Raw genomic sequence first — 22,207 nt, 5'->3', positions numbered from 1 at the left:
GCAAGTCCATCTGATAATTCTTTGTATTATTCATCTGGGTTTTCATGTTAACATGAAGATTTTTTTTTGCTACAAATATATATTTATAACTTTAATATACATCTACTTATAAACACTTTAAAGGCAGGATAATATCTTCCTGAAGCAATGCAAAGCAACAGACACGTTTTTTCTCAAAGAAGGCATTTCTTAATCCATATTATATATCTCTCAGCCCTCAGATGGCATGTTCGGAGGAGGAGGAATTGCCAAAAAAATCTATAAAATCAAATCCTATTAAAGCGCAATAAACAAGAAGACACTAATCCATCCCACGCGTGCCTCTGCCAACTCTGAGCTGGGCTCTCTTCGATAGACACTGGCTACAGTTGTACTGTGTATTTACCAGTTGCTCGCCCACTCTTTCTCATCAGTGTAAATTAACTGTAATTTAGGTGTTTACTTACTGCAAAGTGGGCTTGATGCTTTCAGATTGGGCTGCTAGATGTGCTAGGTTTTTAGTACGTCATTATTGGAGGTTATATTAGCTTTGCTATGAATTAGCCATATAGGTTTAGGATGCAGGCAGGTAAAAGACAATAGCAGTCATATATTATGGTTATATAACTATATACATTTGTATTGCAGTGAAATGTTCCTGCTTTTAGGTTAGAAGAAATAACAATAGAATCAGTCACAATTGGTAGAAGAAAGTTTTATTATAAGTATGAATACTTTCTGTAGCCATTTAGCATCATTTGCTTGTGTCAATAGCACACTGTACTATAAGGTTATTATATTCATGAGTCTCAGTAGCTATTGTTGGATTTTCTTTGACACCAGGGTGAGCTGACATGAAGTGCAGAAGGACCCAAAGAGGTCTTTACCTTGACAACTGACCCTCTCAGTGAAATCACTATTGGTGCCGTATCACTACGGCAGCATTTATGGCTGACCTCATCTTCAGGAAACATGACTCAGCGATAATAAACTGCAAGGTGGTCTACTGATAGGGTAACCCCATAGTGGACACGAGCTGAGCTTCCAATCCCATCTCACACACATTAAGTTAATTGGCCTGATCAAGAAAATCCCATCCTCTATTGAATGAGATCATATCTATACTTGAATTATTGGTTAGATGGATTCTTCAGCTGTGTTTCCTTGTGTTAAATATGTATTTAAATTGCACTGTTTGGTTTTATATTCAATGTAACCACTGTTGCAAATAACAGAATGAATGATAACAGAATGGTCACTATTATTAGTATGTAGCATGAATAAATAACTCAAATTGTGCTCTGGATATACATTTTTCTATTTGTTTTATAGTCTGGCCATATATCTGTACAAGCACAGACTATAAGAAATACTGTATATCATAGGGCTGGTCTTGAGGTGTTACATAACTGCATCTGTCATTGTGTCGTACACAATTTCTTGCCTTGGCACTTAAATTGCCCTTGCTGGTGATGGCATTCATTCATCTTATTGAATGTAAAGGCATGCCAGGAGGACTCCATTAAGAAGGTCCACATAAATGTTACAACTGAAAACGCTCACAGTAGCAACTCTATTGTAAAAGAAGTCAAATTATTTTGTATTGTTACGTTGTTACATGACTTGTTTTACAGAATGCTGGTGGTAATGAAGGTAAGGCAAGGTGCATGCATAGAATAAGTGATCACTAATAATAGGTTATCAATCTGTGCTTACAAATTGAATAAATTGAGGTATCAACTACATGTATTGAGCCTTTTAGTCTGTTTAAGATTCAGAGAACAGTTCATTCAACTCCCTAGCTAAATACTAAAATGATGTGATCAGCTGGATCATGTAACCAAGAGAAAGACTTGTCCTTATTAAACAACAAACCTACCCTCTACAGAGTGATGTTTCTTTGTCATGCAAACCATATTGGAGTGAGCATAAATGTTGTTTGACCAACTGAAAGGCTGTAATTAATTACAGGCGGTGACATTTGCCGTCAACAGATATATCAGCTGGTGATATCCACTGTCACTGGCTAAAATCGTCACCATGTAAAACTTGTTCAGACGACAGGCAGAAACTCATTAAAATGGGCTGTCGCTGTTAAAAATTTCAAATTGTGCCATCGCATTGCATTACACAGCAGATACCTATTAAGCAGTTAAAACAGTTGAGTTTTTTTTTTTTTTTTTACAGATTCAAGCTAAATTGCTTTACATTTAGAACTGCAAGCACCCCTGGGGATGCACTTTCGTTTCAGTCTGGTAAATTAATAGGAATGTAGCTCCTGTGTTGGAAGACTCTGGTAGCAGTGATAATGAAACAGAAAAAGGCTAATCAGTTTCCTACCAAAGATAGGTGCTACTTGTGGGTTTTAGACTGAATTTAGTTGTTTAACAGAGAAACTGAAAGCCAAGTGTAGTGTGAAATTAGGTATTGGTGTTTGTTTCAAAAAAGAGGGGTCATGCTGTTCAGGATACAATTAACTGTGTTCCTTCCTTCTAAAAGTATTGTGAAAGCACTAAAACTTCAACATCATCTCTGCTGGGTACATTGAGACCACGGTGAGTGAGACCTGCTTAAGGTAGTCATTTTGATTCCATGCCTTGACAAGGCAGTAATTGCTCTTGTGTATACTTAGAATGGGGGGAAATTGTGCTGCTCCGTCAGTGTGGCTTGTATCGTTTTATTTCCCTCTCTTAGGTTCAGCATTAATTCAAGGTTACCACTGTCACACTGATACATTTCAATTACAGTGACAGTTACATTGATAGAAACAGAGAGAGGGAGAGGGAGAAATGTGGGAGCTGTGCGATTCAACTTACACCACCGTAATGTAGAGTGTTAGAAAAGTCTCACCAGTTTGTCCGTTAAGTTTTCATATATATTGAATCAATCAAGACTACTGCTGTTTTTAATTGTGAATTCCTAGTGTAATGGCCTGATGGTGTAAAGTAATTATATGGCCAACAGCTTCCACCTTGCAGTCTCAGCATCATAAATATACTAGATAGTAGGTTTTAGCATCACCATGGGGTGGGGTCCGCGTGCACACACACACGCACACACAGTCAAATGAGGCCTGCAATGATGGCCAAACTCCTCATCATCACTGTGATGAGTGAAGCTTCTGCTATACCCAGACATTAACCCGCACGCATCCACAATTTTCTCAGGCTGACACTTCAATTAGGCTAATCCTGCCTGCATACAAAATGCTGCACTCCTCCTCTCTGAACCAACGTGCTGGAGACATGCCATATTCCTGTGCTTTTTTTTTTTTTTTTTTTTTTTGCTCTGCTCTGCATCACAAGTAGAGGAGCTTTTTCAGTGATGGAAGAGAGAATCCAGAACGATCGGTTCCACTTCCAGGCAGAAACACAGAGGAGAGATGCAGGCAAGCAGAGAGCGAGTGGGGGAGGAAGGAAAGGAAGGAAAATGGTGGGCCAAAAAAAAAAAAAGACAAAGTGGCCCTGCTGTGCATTGCCTGCATTCATATATTCCACAGGCATATGCAAGACATGAAGGAAACCTACAGTGCAAGCTATTGATATAGTAAACAACTCAGTGGTGTTCTTACAGAGGCGTCCACTGTCCTGGTTGGGGGTCTTAATTGTTTCAGTTGCTGTAAGGCATTCAGAAAACAACTGTGAAAACAATATAGTGCCAATTACCAAGGCGGGCAAACTTGGAAAATTTGATCAACTACCCTGCCAGTGGATGATAATGTCATACATCGATTTGTTTTTGTGAAACTGCTGTTAAACCTGATTGCAAGGGGACAAGACACTTGTGTTGTATACAAATATTTTGAAACTAAACTTCATAAGAATGAACAACTGATATTTTGTTAAAATGGCTGTAAATGGCAACTCCTTGCTGGAGGTCCAAAATTGTTGCTTGCATGACACCTCATAAACTGTATTCCTAAATGACAAAGCAGTAGCAGCAGATTTTCCGAATTAACTTCCAATCAGTGTAAAGACGAGGAGGGGGATTTTGTCATTTGATTAAATGACCGCTGATTGCACGTCACTGTAACCCAGAAGTAGTAGACTAAACTTGGCAACTGGATTTTCCGTGACCGATTTGAGTGATATGTAACATACAGAATTTATAACTTGAATGCCAGAGGGTATGGCTGTGATGTTATGAATGCTAACAAGCAATGGCCTGAGAAAATGTCACAGATGGATCAGGAGCAATTGGGAGGAAGTTCTACAAATGTGTCCTTCCGAGTTAGAGTGATGGCTGCCATGTCTACTGTAGGTAAGGTCTGTATCAAGACAGTGAGAAAATGAGAGACAGTTTGCAGGAGGGAATAAATTGAGTAGTGAACCCAGCTGCTGTGCCATCATGTTGAATGTATTAAAAATAAAGTTGAACTCAAGCCAGAGAGTTTGCTGTTTTTTTGCTGTTTTTCTTCTTTTTTTCTTGATATACTCAACATACATAACAGCGGAACAAAGTCATTTCTCTTTTCGCAACCTTGTAGTGCTACTGAAATTCTAAAAACAATGGAAGGCAAGGAGGCTGTTTTTGTTTTGTATCACCTGTCACTCTATACTCTCAAGTGACCAAAGCTGTCAGCACTACATGGACGCTCCACCCCCACCTCGCTTTCCCTTACTCCCTCCATACATCCCTCTCTTGTATCTCTCCTCCCTGAGGCGGTACACTAGGACATCTAGGCCACCAGTGGGAATACAGTAGTTAATCTCTGCTAGTTAAATGCTCTTGTATGGCCCTGAGCATTAGCAGTCAACCATCCCCTCTTTTCTGCTTTTCTTGTTCTCTGGGGAATCTTTTCAGCCTTATTTTAATGTATTACACAAGGAAAAGGAATAGCTTATTTTAAGGTTTTTGATTGTTTGATTGGTAGTGTTGAGGCTTTAATGTCTCCATATAAAAAAAACACAGTTTCCAGGTTTCTTTTGAAGGGAATAGAAGTATCAATGAGAGCAATTTTTCTGTGTAATTTCATTCTCCATCTGCCAGCTTTTTATCTCATTTTGTTTCCTTGCACCATCCGAAAAATCCAGCAGGATTCCACACAATCCTTAGTACGCATTTAACGAATTACCACTCTTTCTGTCACAATACATTGATCATCCCACACATAAACCATAGGCTAGCAGATGAAGGTACCACTAAATGTTTTTTAAATGACAACAATTTCTGTGCTTCAGTAGCTTCAGGTGGGAGTCCTCGCCTTGCAGAGAAAATGGAATCTGCGACAGACTGCTTTGAGGGCCAGCAACTCTCGTGTCGGCCTTCAGTAGTAGATATGCTTTAACAACCTCCCTGTTGTAGGGCAAAAGAACTACAGCTACTATAACTACACCACAACTGTGATAGCAGCTGCAACAGATGAAACAGATGGACTGGAGTAGTCTTGAAGCTGAACTTAAAGGAAGTTAAATGCATTTTGTCCACTATTCAGCATACTGAACAGATTGGCTCAAAATAATTTAATAATAATATGTGCTTTGCTCATTATTGTTTCACTTGGATGTTAAAGCTTCACTGTGCAGAATGATGTATGTGCAGAGTTGGACACTTCAAGGCTGTTTCCACATTCATCTGCTGATCTTTAAAGTGTGTATTAACGAGCATGATTTGTGACATCAGTCATGGTCCAATATACAACTTTGTAAAACTCAAGTGCACATACACTGAGAATGGACTATGAAAAATATTTGCATATTCATAGATTGAGTTTTCTTCAATGAGTCATGTCATTTTAAGGACTTTTTTGTGGAAAAACCATATCAGACACAAATTATTTTTCAAAGGAGAGTATTTTTGTATATATTAAAACATTTCTGGAGGGGAACTTAAATTGTGTTGTGACTTATTCATAGCTCCAGTTAAATGTTTTGACCTGACAATTCTTAATTATGCTCCATTTGTACAACCTTTACTTTGACTATTACGGCCTTTTTCTTAGCTTCTGTGCTTGAGAATATTTCTGACTGACTCTCCAAACCTCTGTAGAAAAACATGACAGCTTCATATTAACCCTGATGCAGTTTTATCCAATGTCAAAAGCAAAACTATCTCGCAGAAGAAGATGGACAATATGAAAGCCTTGTTGTGTACGAGGAGCCCCCTAAAAGCACTCTTGCTGTGAAAAAAAATAGTGCCTTAGAGCAGAACTGTCTCCACTATCAGCTGAAATTATACACACCCTGACAGTGAAATGACTACCAGCTGGTGAAGAAAAAAAAAAAAAAACATTTAATTTCATGACAGCTCATTTTAATTATTTCCCCCCCACCACCTCCAACCCCTGTGTGAATTGCTTAAGACCACATTAGGCTACAGCATTGCATTAAAGTCTGAACTTACACTTCCTCCACGTTTTTCCCATTATATTCAGGAAGCTGAATTTTCCCATTACAGTGAGTTAGTCACAGCCACTTTCAGTTAGCGCAGCTGCCATACGTAGAAGAGTTTTATCATCAGAATGTATTATGTAAGATTGACTGCAGGGTAGTGTGCAAGGAAAAAAAAAAAAAAAACTCTCGCTATCAGCTCCTGCGTCTAAAACGGAAGAATCCTGTGCAGAGGTGGTCACGGGGCTAGAACCATTCAAATGGGCCAAGAGTGCTGATGCGTCCTATTTACCTTGTGGTAATGGATTTGTTTGTGGCCCGGACCCCCCTCCTGTCTCGAAGGAATATTGGGGGCTTAGCTCCATTCACTTTCTGCTGCCCTGGCCATTTATTTTGATTAGGGAATGAAGTCCTCCACAGAGCCATACCCAGAATAATTGACACTGTGTCCTCAGAGGTCACAACAAAATATACCCTTAGTACTTATCCCCTTGGTGAAGTGGCAGTGTATGAAAAGATTGCAGCTGAGCACTGAACTGAAGGTGTATTATTGCTTTAGGTTGCAACAAAAACCTTTCTTTTTTTTTTTCTTCTTTGTTTGGGGGTTGACAGGATAATTGATGTGTGTTGTAAACTTCCATTTGGCTTCGACCAGCCTGTATATTGTTTATTTTTCTTTTCTTGTCAGTCAGGTCTAAAAGGTTCAATGTGATGGTGGTGGTTTGATTTTCAGTCATACAGTATTAAGAAATTACTTAGAAACATTGAATTTATGATGAATTCATTGAATTGAATACATTTACAGGTAGAATAACAACAATTTTTCATTAATCAATTTAATCATTCATTCACTGAGGTATGTACACATTTTCAACTGCAAACCCCCCAATTTCATCTCCATATCTACGTACAAACTTCTTATTTTTGTTTTAAAATTAAATGTCAAAAACCTTTTCTTCCCCCCTCACATCCACATTCAGATATTAGCTCCTAAAGTGCCCTGATGCATGTCCACTCCCAGATGAAGCCAACTAGGAATGAGGAGTGCAGAGGCAGAGAGAGAGAGAGAGAGAGAAGGGGAAGCAGATGGCTGGCCTACAGAGGTTCTGATCGCAGGGATATTGGCAAGATGCTGAGCTGGAGAAATTAACCTTCAGAGGGTTTTTACACTGCGGCAACTGTTGGCTCATGCTGGATTCCTCTTTACCCCTCTCTCGCTATCTCTGTCGTTCCTCCAGTCATCCTTTTCACTGAAGTAGTTTCTACCCTATCCCTCTCCATTTTCAGCAATTATCGTCTCCCTACCCCCCCCCCACTCATCTTGTTTTACTCGCTCACTCACTTGGAGTAAACCTCTTTCTTAGCCCATTTTCACAGAGCTAACTTGTAGTAATGGTGACTTCAAAGACAAACATGTATACAGAAACACACTGATAACTGTGTTCTCTTTAACAGCCTCTTGTGTTTGTCTTCCTCTCTTTCCCTGTGATGTTGCAGTGGTAGTTATCTAAAGGTCAAACCATTTCTTTTGCTTTTGATGTAGCTTAAATGCGATGTGCAGACAAAGTCAATGTAGCGTTGGCAGCAGTGTCAGCTCTTATCTGGGTTCGTCATCGCTGAACTGGGAGCCCGCTGGATTGAGGATCCCCATATGGATCATCATCATCGGCCCGCTGCAGGGCATGGTGCCTGTCTTTCTGCCGCACCACAGCCTTCACCATTCTTGCGGCAAAAGGCCCCTGGGTTCTGCTGCTCGCAGACCCATAGCTGTCCATTTCATTTGCAGCACACAGTCGCTCCACTTGTTCTGCATTGTGCCTTCAGTCCAGTCAAGCCAAGGATCCAGGAAGTGCAATGTCTGTTTACTCAGCTGCTTAGTTCTCAAGCTTAATATTAGCTTTGCTGGCAGCCAGCTGTGACAGTGAATTGGTGACAAGACTGTGAGCTCTGCACCTAGCAAGTATATGAAATCACAACTAAGGTTTAGCACTTGACATTGTAAGCTTTAAACTGCCACAATGCAGTATATGTTAAAGATGAATCTACACTGGCCTCAGTTTACCCAGTAATTAAGCCAGTAATTTGTTTGCACTGCACCCGAAAATGTATTTGTGCTGTTATTATCTAACAAAGATATTACATCAAAGGATTTTCAATAAAACTATTTGTTGGGTGTGCAAGTTAGTGTGATACTAAATGGTATAGAGGCAATGAATAAGATATTGCAGTGCAACAATTCAGGTATGCAGAAGAGTAGGGGTGGGAGAAAAACAAATTGAAAGATTCTAAAAAACAATAGATTTTTGGATGTGATCAATAAAACTGTTGACAGAAATAATTTTTTTTCACTGTACAAGAGTACAATGCACAATTCAGATGGTGAACAACACACACACACTAGAATTATCTAGTAGTTCATCCTCAATGAAGGTGTTTGGTCATATTTTAGATTTTGATAACTTAAAACTGACATTAAGTCAGTGGTAGCGATTTCTAACTTACAGGCAGAATAATGCTGCTTTCAAGTTATTACATTTAACTTTTTTGAATATAAAAAAAAAAGCTTTTTTCTTGACAGTGATCCTCATCAAGACCGATTGGCTTACTGCATGTTGTTATGCACATTGAGTTGCAATATTTCATATTGTATTTCAGGCGAGTGAACATAATTGAATGGTTTCACACATGGTGCACTGGAGTAACAACCTGAAAATAGTGCACCATTTTCTATTTATTGGATGGAGAATCGATTCAGAATCAAATCGTTAGATTCCCAAAGATCTCCACCCCTACAGAAGAAATTTTTGTGTGAAGAAAAGGAGCCATGACTTGGACTTGTTTGACTACAACAGACATCTTAAACATCTCTTAAATCAATCAATTACACTCCTTGAAAAAAATAGTTTGCCACTAACATGCACCTGCAGCATTAATTGCATGAAAAAGAAATAAGATTATAAATAATAATAATTTAAAAAACTGCATTTAAATATTTAGCTATTCATGGCAATGTTAATATAAGGATGGATGGATACAGCATCTAACTACCAACAGTATCTTATCAGTCAGAAATTAGAGTGAAAATTAGTTATAACCTGATTTGGTGAAGTGGTAACAGGTAATTACCAACACAGGAATGGAGCATCAAGAACACAGTGGTTGGTGGATGCTCTGAGTCAGACTTCTTGATCAAAGTAACATGCCAATATAATTATACTCGTTGAATGCGCATTTATGTTATTATTTTTGCTTCAGTAAAATTGGCTACAGAAGGTATTTTTCATTCAAAATTGATAGAATAAAAAGAAATGTCTCACTCCTGAATTGACAACAGAGCCATGCTGCTCCCTAGCCTTCATTTGGACATGTTCCATCAAATTTAGGATGTGGAAAATAAAGCACTAGGGGAGTGAGGCAAGCTGTCGTTGTTTAAGGGGAGAAAAAGGGATAAATGAGAAATGACTGGTGTGCAGTGTTGTGATTGGCTGCTTGGTTTCATAATTCTGCAAAACTGCTGAGAGACAAAGACGGAACATCTGCTCGACTCATCTGAAGCGCAGTCTCCAGTGAAAAATAAAAGATGATGACAGTACTTACTTAGTTAGGCCTTTTGTATTCCTTAAGGAACAGAGGCCATTGACAAAAGCCCTCCATTCTCTCCTGTGTTGTGCCTTTCGATCAAGTTGCCCCTCGGTCTTGATCTCCTGTTCTGTGCTTCTTATCCAGGTGGTTCTAGGTCTTCCTAGTTTCACCTGCCTTGTGGGTTCCGTATTAGTGCCCATGTTGACACAAATTTATGAGATGGCAATGATGATACCAGGTAAATTTTGAGAAGCCCTTCATCAGCATCACCTTTTAAGGGACACTTTGCTTGTTCTGGCTGAGGCAATACCATTGATACAAAATCTCTGTTTCCATTACATTCCAGCACTGCTATAATCTGCTATTTTGGACAATCTAACACATTGTGAAGCTTGTCATACATCAAAACCTTTCACGGTAAAGTCAGCAATAATGTTTTTCTCAACCTCAATGCCATACCTGGCAGCATCTGTCATTTGTTACCATGTGGAATGATATATTCTTATTGGCTGCATGAATAGTTTTCTGAATCCCAAATAACTTCTCCAGGCAGACAGTTATTGACTTCCAAAGTGTTACCCAGCTGTCAAGCAGTTAAATATTTTTTGTTCTTACAGTCTTGCTGTAGGTTTTTGGCACTTTGTTTTTCAGTAGGTTTGAATTATTGTGAGACATAGAGTATTACACATTCTTATTTCTGTAACATGTAGCCTGATCATGAATCGTTCTTCTGTTGTACAGTGTAGTAACACCTGCACACTTCTTCTCCTGAATGCATGACCTAATGGGTCAATTGTGTAGATTTTGGACAGCGCAATTGAAAGCAAGAGGACATGATGTAGTAACCAGGAAATGTGCTGTTAGCTTATTTGTAAAGTATGAATAGGATAACAATGAGGCTTACAGTTAGATCTTTGTGAAAATGCTGTTAGAACAATTTAAAAATACACTACTGGTCACAGCTACACATGTAAAGCGCAAGTGAAATGTGTGTGTGTGAGAAAAAGCTATATTAATGAGAAGCCTATGTGTGATATATATGTCCGTGAATAGTTACCAATGACAGAAGTGCAACTTTGGCTCTCCATCTGTATGTGCTGCATTATGTAAGTTTTATTCGGCAAGCTAAAACAACCCCCACCACACATACCACAGTCTAGTCGAACTGAAGATACATATCCTACTTTAAACTATTACACATCTAGCCAATACTTTGAATAATGTTGAACCCATAATTTAGCTAATTCCATTAACTATAATTTAATGTTAGCCATTTATTGTGACATAACTTGAGGTTTTACTGGTCTTATACTTGTGTTATTAAGTTAAAAAACCCATAAACAATCAATCAAATCAAAGGAGAAAAAAATGCAGTGTTTAAATAGTGCAATGGTATCGAGTGTAATGTAATTGTGGCTTTATTTCTGAGTTACAGTACCACATCACTTTGTCACTAGGGTGAAAAAAAAAAAAAAAATCTGCGTTAAAAACAAGGCAGCTTTGAAAACATTGCACTCCATCTGTCAGAGGTTCTCCTGATGATTCATTGTAGCTGACATCAGTGACAGGAAAACCAGAGCGATGGGAATCTATTCAAATGTGGTGAGGCTCAATTTCCCCTTTCATGAGAGAACTGTGGATAATATGTTGGACCCAGACCAGTAGGGGGTAAAATAGCTTCATCAGTCTTTTCAAGTCAAAGTGAGGTGGAGGGAAACAAGTGAAACGCCGATGCATAACACTGACATTTTTTAATAGAATTCATTTATAACAAATGGAACTTGTGTCAGCAAAGAACTGATTTTCATACAGACTTCTTTCGCCACCAATGTAACCTAAGTAAGAAAATAAAAAGCACTCCTTTCATTCAGAAAAAGAAACAGTTTACGCTTACAACTAATCAGAGGTAATTGTATGATCTTTTTAACAAGCCATTTTTTTACAATTTCATTATTTAATTTTTCAGTCTATGCATCCAGACGAGAGATAGATAGAGAGAGCAGAGAACACAACGTTTATTTCTGTTAATGACACTCCAAGCTTGAATGGCAAAGCCACAAGAACAGATGGTTGGGGGACAGATTTTTCTGAAGTCATCTGCTGGAGTAACCATGGCATCAGAATGGATGCTCTTTTTCGCCACAAACTTTTTTTTTTTTTTGTCTTTTTCAAGAGTTGATACCTTTTTTGTGTTATTTACATACACACAAAGTGAACGTTTAAGGATTAAGATTTTTTTATAGATGGGTTCAAGTAATATATTATTGGGTTTAGAATCAATAGGGCAGTGCATAGTACAAAGATAGAGAAAGTGCAAATCTTCCTACCAGGCCAGCTCTGGCCATTCTGCAACGTTTCACCATGCATATGAAAAATCAATAAAAAAAAGGAGAAACTGAGATGAGAAAATTAACATGTTCAGAGACTTAAACATAATGTAACATTAGCCACCATGAGGTTAAATAATAGCACTTTTATATCTCAAAATTATGACAAAAATAACCAGTTAAGCAGTCGACAAAAATAACAGCTGCTTGATTTAACAAGGGAAAGAAAGCACCTGGAATGCACATCCACAAAGCCACCAAAGAGGGTAAGAAGAAGTTAAAGATGCTGCTCAACATAAAAACTGACACATAACTGAAGTAAACCCCCAGTTTCTAACTGTTATGTAAAAAAAATGAGGACATGACATACTGTTTAGGATTGTCAGGATAACCCAACCAATATGTTGTTGCAGTTTGTATTTTTCTATATCTGCTCTCTGTAATGACACACATGAAGTCTGTAATTCAAACCTAAGGCATGAAGAAGAAACCCCTTCGGTGACGACCTGTGCATTAGGCATTCTCTCTTGACCAAATCCATTTTAAAATCTGAATATGCTGTATTTTACCTTTGTAAAATATGACCGTAGTGACGCTAAAAAGCTCATTAACTTCACATTGGGCCTTAATACTGTACATGTCCTAATGGACTAAATGTTTAATTCTGAGACTAATATTCTGCAGTCTCATCCCTGGCTCTATGTCTGAACATTTTAAATATATGTCCTATAACTTTTGTATCTCGTGTTTTTTTTTTTTTTTTGTAGAGGTCAGTGATATATAAACTGTTGAATTCTAATTCACTCAGCCACAATAAGGCCACTGAAAATGAAAAATATGAGCTTTGAAATGTTCTTATTTGCATATATAATCTCATCATGTGACAAAATGAATACTAAAGGTAAAGAAACTATGTAATTACATTTACACTAAATGTCTAGATTACTCAAAGGATACATTAATATGTTAAATGAAACATTATAAAAACAGGCATAAATATAAGGCACTCTAAATGCAAAATGAAAATAAAATGTTATTACCATTGAATGCTTTAAAGAACCACAAGAAAGTGACGTCTTTGTACCTTGCCCTATTGTGTGGAGCTGTGAGTGCGGCTGTGTGACCCTCTGCCTCTAATTACAGACTGTATGAGAGCTTGAAAATGCACCAGTGATGCTTTGACTGGCACCTGACATTCCCACTCCTACTCCTCCTTGCGGGGGAACAACAATGTCATGAGTGAATAACATATCCACATAAAACCCTATCTAAAAACACACATATTTATTGCACAAGAAAAGATGCACTGAATCAGAATACAATTTTGTCCTACTGATGTGCATTCCAGTGAAAAATCTCTTCGTTTCCCCCATAGTACACAACTCTCAATTTGGAAGCTTTCATAGACAATCCATATTTCATATACCTTTTACTTATAAATTAAGTACTTTCTCAATATATTTAGACTGTTATATGTATACTTTAATATATATATTTCACATATATTTATATATCTGTACCATATATTTATATATTCATATAGCTTATCCAATTCATCAGGTTCTCTCTTATCATCATTCTAACATGGAAGAACTAAGATAATCGGTAGCAGCAACTTCATACTTTGCTCATCCCTGTTGATTCCACAAAGCCCCAAGTTTATCTTATGGGAGTAATTAAGTTACCATGTATGTGATCATGGACGAAAACAAACTGAAACAATCAAGACCAAAAAATAACTCTTGGACAAAGTTACATTTTGGTAGTGTGAATTCCGTTCTGTGCACTGAGTGCAACAATATGAGGGAAAAAAAAAATTTAATTAAAAAAAAAAAAGCAAAGAGATTCTCTGCAAAAAAGCACATACGTCAGAACAGTTCTACAGCTTAAAAAAAAAAAAAAAAATTACGTAAGTACGTTTTTATCACTTTTTTTCCAAGCGATAAATTTGTGTAAAAAAAGGAAATTCACACAGTTCAAAAAAAGCACATCAGCTGTAATAAAGTACTAAAAAACTAAATCAATAATTTTTATTTATTTCATAGATCATTTTAACTTTACCCTCTCCCAAAATTTAGATGATGAACATTGTGACAGGAAAAGGGGTATTTATTCATTATTACTTAAGTCTGTCCTGCTGTTGTGGACCAAGCATTGTCTTCTTTTTCGATGGGTTGTCTGTGTGTACTTGATTGTGAAACAGATTTTTTTTCTTTACAATGTGCATCGAGTTTTTTTTCCCCGCAATTCTGTGTGCCTCCAATGCCTCTCGTAATGGTTCATAATCACTGATGCATTTCTGACGATGTCATTATTGTTCATTTACTTTTTTGTGTTGGTTTCATTCAGTTTTATGAGCCCCAAAATGAATCCTTGAAGCAAAAGAAAAAGGTAATTCCATATGATGCTTCAACAGTCAGGATTCCCTCACTCTGTGTCAAGGCGAGGTTTTATTGGGGTTGGGAAATACTTGGTCCTCCGGGAATCATCTTTTTCATTTTTTGACAAGTCATGTCGCACATCCAACACATAATGAGTTGTTAGCAAGGAGTTAAGGAGTACTTTCTCAAGCAGGAATTTATGGCTCAGAAGAGAGGCTCACTGGGTTTTCTTTCCAAAGGGCCCTCTGCTTTTTTCTTCCAATACTGGGTCTTTTACGTTGCATAGTGATCAAAGCTTCCCAGGTACTCCAAGCCAGCTCTGTAACAGAACTGGTATTGATCCTGGAAACAAAGAAAAGAAGACTTTAGCTCGCACTGCCTCTCAGGGATCTTCACACCAATACCTCTGTATTACATTTGGTCCATTGTGCTTCTATCATAGCCTGGATTGCCCCTGCATAAAAGATGTAAAATGTTTGGGACACTTAAATATACAGTGAGCCTTGCAGAAAATTCCTACTTTGGGCATTTTCAAAGAGTCATAAGAAATTTGTAAGCTGCCTTTTCCAGGTTTTTCTTCCAGTGTATCCCAAATATGCAAAGTAGATTTTTTTTTTCTGATTGACTGGAAACAAAACGGTATTTCCAACACTGGAAGATAATATAAAGAGGTGTGTGATGAAACACTGACCAATCGTTCAGAAATGATTAGATGAAATTACAGCCGAGAGCAGACAAGACTGTTCTAAATTGGTTCAGCTACTAAATGAATCATAGTCTTAAACAGAGGATTAATTTAGTTAATCTGTTTGGCTCAAGAGGATACTTGGAATGTCACCCAAGCTTTCATTAGGCAATTGGAATATACTATCAAATTACTTACACAGTAACTGATTCCATGTGTAGTTTATGGTGTCACAAAACCCAAAGTGGCTGCATTACCACCTGGACTACAGTTTGAGTAGTGTTCTTTTGCAAGTCTAGAGGAAAAGTTAAGGGGGAAAAAAAATAGAACGCCTCACCTCTGTCTGCACCATAGCTGGTCTCTGTGTCCGTAACATTTTGACTGTCTGAAAGATGTCTACTACGCCCTCATATCTCATTCGTTCCAAGACGATGCTGAGGGTGATGAAAACTCCAGTTCTTCCAACACCCGCGCTGTTCAGGAGAGATCAACAGGGCAATGTTGAAGCCAGAGAAACCAGATAAATATAAAAATAGTTTCTTCACAATCAAAACAGTGTACCACTATGCTAAGTCAGTGTTTGTGTAGATCATTTGTCGTGTAGTATCTATGGTTCTTGTATTATTAATGGAGAAATGGTTCTTTTAATCAATATTTGCGGCTCAAGAGATAATTGCATTCACTTTCATTTTATACAAAATGGAAGTGAACTGGTTTGGTGCTTTATGCTGGTTGGACACTTACCTACAGTGGACCGAGATAGGCCCGTCTTGGCCAAACTGCTCTTTTGTTTTATGTACTTGGCCAATGAAATCGATGAAGCCCTCTCCCGATTTTGGCACTCCTTGCTCAGGCCAGTCTGTGAACTGAAACTGCCTTACTGTTCGTGACTGCCCATCCTGAGAACAGAACATGGGAAGAAAGCAGGAATGTATAGATGTAACTCTTTTAAATGTAACATCCCTTGGAAATACAGATAAATGGCAATGGAAAACTGATGAAGTGAAACCAGGAAGCCAATCTGAGTTATTCCACAGACAGCCAACACACAGCAGTTCCTTCCATGTCCATCTCCATCATGATGACCCACGTCTCTGTGGGTTTTTCAGTTCAAGACAGCATTCTTGAAACAATCTAGGAGCATAGGCCCCCAGTTTAAAGTATCAGAGAAAATGTTTTGTTATGAAAGATGCCTGTTATTTTACCTGAATGTATTAAACATGAACACTACAAATGCTAGTTCCCTTTGATGTGTTACCCTCGACAGGGTGCTTGGAGAATCGACTTTGAGGGTGTGCATTACTTAAGTGATATTGTATCCCCTTGATAAGGAAAGCAATCCCATTGACGAGACAGTGTAACGTGCACTACAAAGCACCATTTATCTGTGTAAGCCTTTGATGGAATTAAAACCTCTGGCAGCTCAGTGCTGACGGCACCACATTTGTTTTTACACATTGATGTGTGTCATAATTTCCACAAATATATATTTATGCTTATATTACACTTAGGGCCATAGTTTGGTACAAATACATATTTGATACGATGCCAAAATTTTGAGCTAATAACAACTGCAATGTTAATATCGGTCCCAGGGTGTTCACCACCAGCTCATTCAACACTCACTTAAACCTAAATAAAATCAAATGATTGAGAAATTACCTCATTAGATGTCAAAGATTAAAATAGTCAGTTGTATACACAATCATTTACCTCTTTCTTTCTTAATTATTTACAGTGCTAACCCAAAGTTAGCACAGATACAATTTTATTGTCATAAGTTATAGAAAAGTGAATATGCAAGAGAGGACTGCTGACAACATATCAACTATTTTATAAGTAGGAGACTGGATTGTAGGAAAACTGTTAAACTATTATTGTTTTGCTGGTGAATCCTTGGTGATCCATTTTGTGTCCTCCATGACCCTTTGGTAGGTCACAACCTAGACTTTTGAAAATACAGTAGACCATACTGTAAACAATACCACTGAGTTTAGAGTTCCATTCCCGCAGTGTCACATTTTGATCTCTCAACTTTGTTGTATACAACAGTGTCTGCTTACCCTGGCATCAGTCACTTTGAACTCTCTCAGGATATACTGGGGCATGTTATACTCGGCCATGGGGTCCACCACAAAGTACTGGTATCTGGCCGACCTCTCTGCTGGCCAGTACTGGTGGCATTTTTCCTGAAGGGAGGGAAAAACAAAATACCACAATGAGCCACCACATTCTCTTCATACGCTAGCTTCATTGTGTTCATTCCTAGACATTTTTCATTCAGTTCATACTGTATCTGCCTTTTGAAAGCTTGAAGGCTCATTTTCGATTGGTACAATGTATGGTAATTCATGTAAAATGCATTTTGTAACATGTGTTGTTGTGCTCTGTAGCCAGAAAAAAAAGTTAATGTTCCAAAACAAAATGATAAGAACATAAGAGTACACATACCCTGCCCATTTCTCTAAGCTTGGTGAGCATAACGACAATAGTAGAGTTGTGCTCCCAGAGCATTCTCCAGAAGTCCTCTGTGGTTTCTGCCAGTGGTCCCTGTGTAGCAATATAGGCTTTCTGTTGCCTGTGGAAATGGATTAATCGCATAATGGAAAAGGTGTGATACATTAAAACTTTCAATGTGAGTGGTTTGAAGATAAATTAATATGGATATGCACTTTCTCTGTACTTTAGCCCTTACCTGTACCCATCAATGAAACTGGCATTGATGTAGTCAGAGCCCTCAACTCCTCGAATGGGCTGAAGACACACTCGTGTGGACTCGTATGGCATTATGTTAACAAGGCGGTTCTTGAACTTGTTGCAGGGGAGATTGGCACTGATGAATCGTGATGTATGGGCTTTAGTGTTAGCTAAACGCTGCATTGGGACAGAGAGAGAGAGAGAGAGTGATATTATTGAGCATGCTACTGCTTACTAAGTAAGGAGCACTGACATTTTGGTGTTTCTTTATTTCCCTTGTGACTATCTGAGTTTGACACTACAGGTGGATTGTACAAGATAAAGATGTAAATAATATGAGCAATCGCATGCTCTGAGAGTTCAGGAAGAATCCAAAGCATAATGAGCTGCACATACCGAGTGACGAAAGCTACTCTAATGGCTCATAGTGTGCTGTGGCCTATACTGTTTCATGTAACCATGAAGTATGGAAATGGCATCAAAGTGATTACTATCACTGCTTGCCTTTGCAGGGAAAAAAAATGGTATGATGAAAAGACGGGAAAATTGATACCCAACTGAGCCTAGAGTGGACAGAAATGCGGTGTAATCTAACCTGTTTATCATCTCTTAGTGGACTCAGCATCCAACACAGAGCAAGAAAATAGGTGCGTGACAAGCAAGGCACTTCCATGCATACAGCAACACCACATACTGCCAAGGGCTGGTTAAGGTTGGTCGAGCCTCTCATTGTAAATGCAGAGTATGTTGCTCAAGCCCCTCTGGCAACTGTCCTGTGGTGGGGAAAACCTGTATTTGTGTTTTCATATAAACCGAGACCCCCTTTACGGAGGGAAGTTATGGGAAGGGGAAACCAGAAAGGGGGATTTTTTTCCCATGTTAAGTTACACAAGCAAGTCAGCTAGCTGGAACAGAGAGGAAACCACAGGCCCCACGCTGTCTCGCGGGCCTAATGGGAGCTGGAAAAGTGTTCGGGAGTTGTGCTGAGAATGGCCAGTAAATGACATCAGGGCCCCCATGCGACTAGGAACACAGGATGCCAAAAGAACATTACCTAGTCTGCCTGGAAATTCTTGCTACATATCAAAAGTTGTTGGTGTAAACCTTCAAGTTAGCAGGTGTGGTGTGTAATATTCATAACATTCTGTAGGAATCTAAAACTAAAAAAAAACTGCCAGTGTGAATGTAATTAATTCTTGACCCAAACAATTTTGCTCAATGCTTTTGCTGAACACATCATACCTTGAACTCCAGTTCCATGCCAGTGACATTTTCTCCACCCTCTATCTGCGTCAGTTTCTGGATGTAGGCGTATAGGTTTCTGGCGGGCACTTCGGTGGTGCCACAGTTGACGGCCTCCTGGAGCGCGTCATGTATGAAGACATACTGGTCCTCTGTCTGCACCATGTAGTTGCGCTGGGCACGCATTAGTGTTACATGCCCATAGATGTCCACAGTCTTCTCGTGCTTGATACGTTCCAGCATGGCATCAATCACGATGAAGCAACCTGTGCGTCCCACTCCAGCACTGTAGTCATAAAGAAGATACAAAACAAAAATCTTTTTAAATAAAATGTATATATGAATAACATGAAGGTCCCCAATCTGACATGACCTTTGTAAATCCTGGCAACAATATACTGTACCATGTGTCTGACTGTATTTGATCTCCAGTGATAGAAATTAGGGGCAGTGCAGTGGAAGGAGAGTTGCCCTTGCTAAACATGTACATGGCTTGAAGAATTCCCTTGCTCCCAGCGATGAGGTCAAAAGGTAAACTCTCTCTGCCAAGTTTGCCACTGTAGGACGGAACATTTGGCTTAGAGTGTAATTAAATCTGAAGTGGCACTGTGTGGAGAAGAGGGTTTGGCAGTCACAGCTTTCATCGGGCTAACTGCTGGCTTTGCAATCTAGTCTCTCCCCTCTGGACCCCACCTGTGCTCTCCAACCCATCACGACTAATCACTTATGCAACAGCAACATTTAACCTTTATCTCATATTTCCGAAAAGTGCCACTACAACAAATGCGGACACAAATGTGGATACACAGTCGCAATTTTGAGAGTATGATTTTTTGAGGGCTTTGTTAATGTGCCGGGCAACTTCTGAGAAGTGCAGCTGACTTCAATTAATGCCATTAGATTAGCACAGTGCACCCAAATGGCATGAGAGCTTTAGAAGAGGCACTGACAGGCACGTCTCTCCATTAAGATTCACATCGGCACATTTTTTACATGAGAGCGTAAAAAATGCACAGGAGAAAACGCACTATGACAAAGAGGGAAATGTTTTACTGTTTCTCTTTGACCCCTCCTTGCAGGCCATCTTGAGACATGCTGTATAAATATAGCTTCTTTTTGCAGACTGCTGATATTTTAAAAAATGCTCCCCCCCTTGCACATTAAATGTTTTAATAGTGTGTGCCTCAGCACAGAAGATGTTTTCTGATGACAATTTATTTACAGTGGGGTGACAGGGTAGTGTTAAATCTTGTTCGTTAACTCTCCTCCCACAAAGCACAGCACTGACAAGACATGTTCTTGCACTTGGCACTCCAAAGTAAATAGGTTATTCAATCCATTAAGCTGACATGCCTATGAGGTGTGAGCCATGCTCTCGTGCCTCCTCCTTCTGATGGAGCATTTGTTTTTCATTTGCTCTGAGGAACAGGGAAAGGGTTGAGAAGGAAAACTCAAGAGGGAGTAAAGTTAGTCCCCGGGGGCCAAGTCTGGTTAATGTGCCATGCTGCACTGGAAATGCGTTGCGAATGGAATAAAGACACGTATGGGAGTCATTGGCTTTAACAAATGATCTGATGATCACTTTCAAAATGGCTGACATTGGCTGAAAGAGACTGAACTTTTTTTTTTTTTCTTTTTTCTTTTTTTGACAAAACTCTTCAAAGCTCTGGGGCGATTACAAAATGTGCATGTGAGTGAAAAAAAGAGAATCAGGCAGCAAAGAAATGTGAAAGTGTCTCAGGGATATTTGAAGAATGAATCACTTCCAGGTCTGAGAACACCTCAGCCCTTGGGCGGGGGATGCAGAGACTAGAAGAGATTTCTCCCTTTACCCCAGCTGTTTTCAATCTGAAAACATTTTACAGTGCAGACCTGAATGTGGGAGAGTGATGACCTGAGAGAGAGTAAGTGACAGAGTGACAGCACAGAGCTACAGAGACGGAGACAGAGGAAGATGAGGAATGTGTGAGGGAGGTGAGAAGGGAGGGATGCTGCCAGTTATCTTCAAGTTGTGTAGTTCTCAAGTTAGTTTTCTAAGACTCATCTGCGGGAATATATATTAATCACAATTTTTTTCCAAAATGTAAGACCAGAAAACGCTAGGAACATGTGTAATATTCCTTTATCGACAAGTGATGGTGTGTGTGCGTGGTTGGGTGAGATGGTGCAGAAAACAGTCGGTATATTTGGCAGTTGAAGGGGAGCTGGCAGACTGACTGCACTAATGACCTGACACTGCCTTTTCAGCCAGTCAAGACCAGCTGCTTTGGACGTCGACACACAGTAAGTGTCAGACTAATATGCTTTCCAGGAGTTTAGGGAATAAGGGATGGGAGAGAAAGTGCAGTGTAAAATACAGCTGCAATGAGCCTAGAGAAGATAAAGCATGAAAAGCAGTGAGAGCAATTACATATGCATTGTTACCAAATCTCTTGCTGTCAGCTAACTTGTCACAATTTCCCTGCAGTGCCTATTGAACACAAAAACTCACCAAGATCACTAATGGAGTCAATAAGAATTTGTCATCTACATGTTTGAGTACTTTCCAAAATGTGGAAAGTAAATCAACTTGGAGGTATTGGACTTTTTTGTTCTTTCAAACTGGCTTTGCCCACTAGCTGGACTCTGTAGGTTTAGCCTTCACAAACCACTGGAGGGTGTTGACTGCTGATTTCATTATAACATTCTGACAACAGTGGGACTATTCTCCTTGCATGAAATGATGCAATGATGAAAGATGGGTGGTGTTTTGCTGCAGCCGTCTTAAGCCACCCCTTTCTCTGCCCCCTATAAGAATCACTACTATTGTTAGACCTTCTGTACAGCTTGACAGAGATGTGGAGGCCATGTTCAGTTTTTCCACCAGGGATGTATTGTGTGTTTTCATAGTGCTAAACCTCCCGGTAAGGCTGGACTTTCACGGTTTATGAAATGGTGATAGTTTGTTTAACTTTAACCAAATCTTGTATTGAAGAAAAGCATTGC

The 22,207-nt window shown here is 39.1% G+C and overlaps 1 protein-coding gene across 41 annotated transcripts in view; it reads right to left on the bottom strand.

Annotated features, from left to right (window-relative positions):
* Window positions 1-11,626: 11,626 nt before the first annotated feature.
* LOC122973552 (receptor-type tyrosine-protein phosphatase delta-like) overlaps window positions 11,627-22,207 on the bottom strand; it is a 370,064-nt gene continuing 359,483 nt past the window's right edge. For all 41 annotated transcript variants that reach the window (XM_044341149.1, XM_044341155.1, XM_044341152.1 and 38 more), the window contains 7 exons: window positions 19,223-19,508; window positions 17,979-18,157; window positions 17,735-17,861; window positions 17,347-17,472; window positions 16,028-16,182; window positions 15,621-15,756; window positions 11,627-14,940 (listed from right to left, as the gene is read on the bottom strand). In XM_044341149.1, the coding sequence (XP_044197084.1) occupies window positions 14,872-14,940; window positions 15,621-15,756; window positions 16,028-16,182; window positions 17,347-17,472; window positions 17,735-17,861; window positions 17,979-18,157; window positions 19,223-19,508 (1,078 nt within the window). In that variant the 3' untranslated portion in view covers window positions 11,627-14,871. The remainder of the gene's footprint in view (window positions 14,941-15,620; window positions 15,757-16,027; window positions 16,183-17,346; window positions 17,473-17,734; window positions 17,862-17,978; window positions 18,158-19,222; window positions 19,509-22,207) is intronic.

The sequence above is a fragment of the Thunnus albacares genome, chromosome 22, assembly GCF_914725855.1.
Source record: "Thunnus albacares chromosome 22, fThuAlb1.1, whole genome shotgun sequence".
Classification (NCBI taxonomy): Eukaryota; Metazoa; Chordata; class Actinopteri; order Scombriformes; family Scombridae; genus Thunnus; species Thunnus albacares.
The sequence above is the reverse complement of the archived record's forward strand: the minus strand, read 5'-3'. Positions and strand labels throughout refer to the sequence as shown.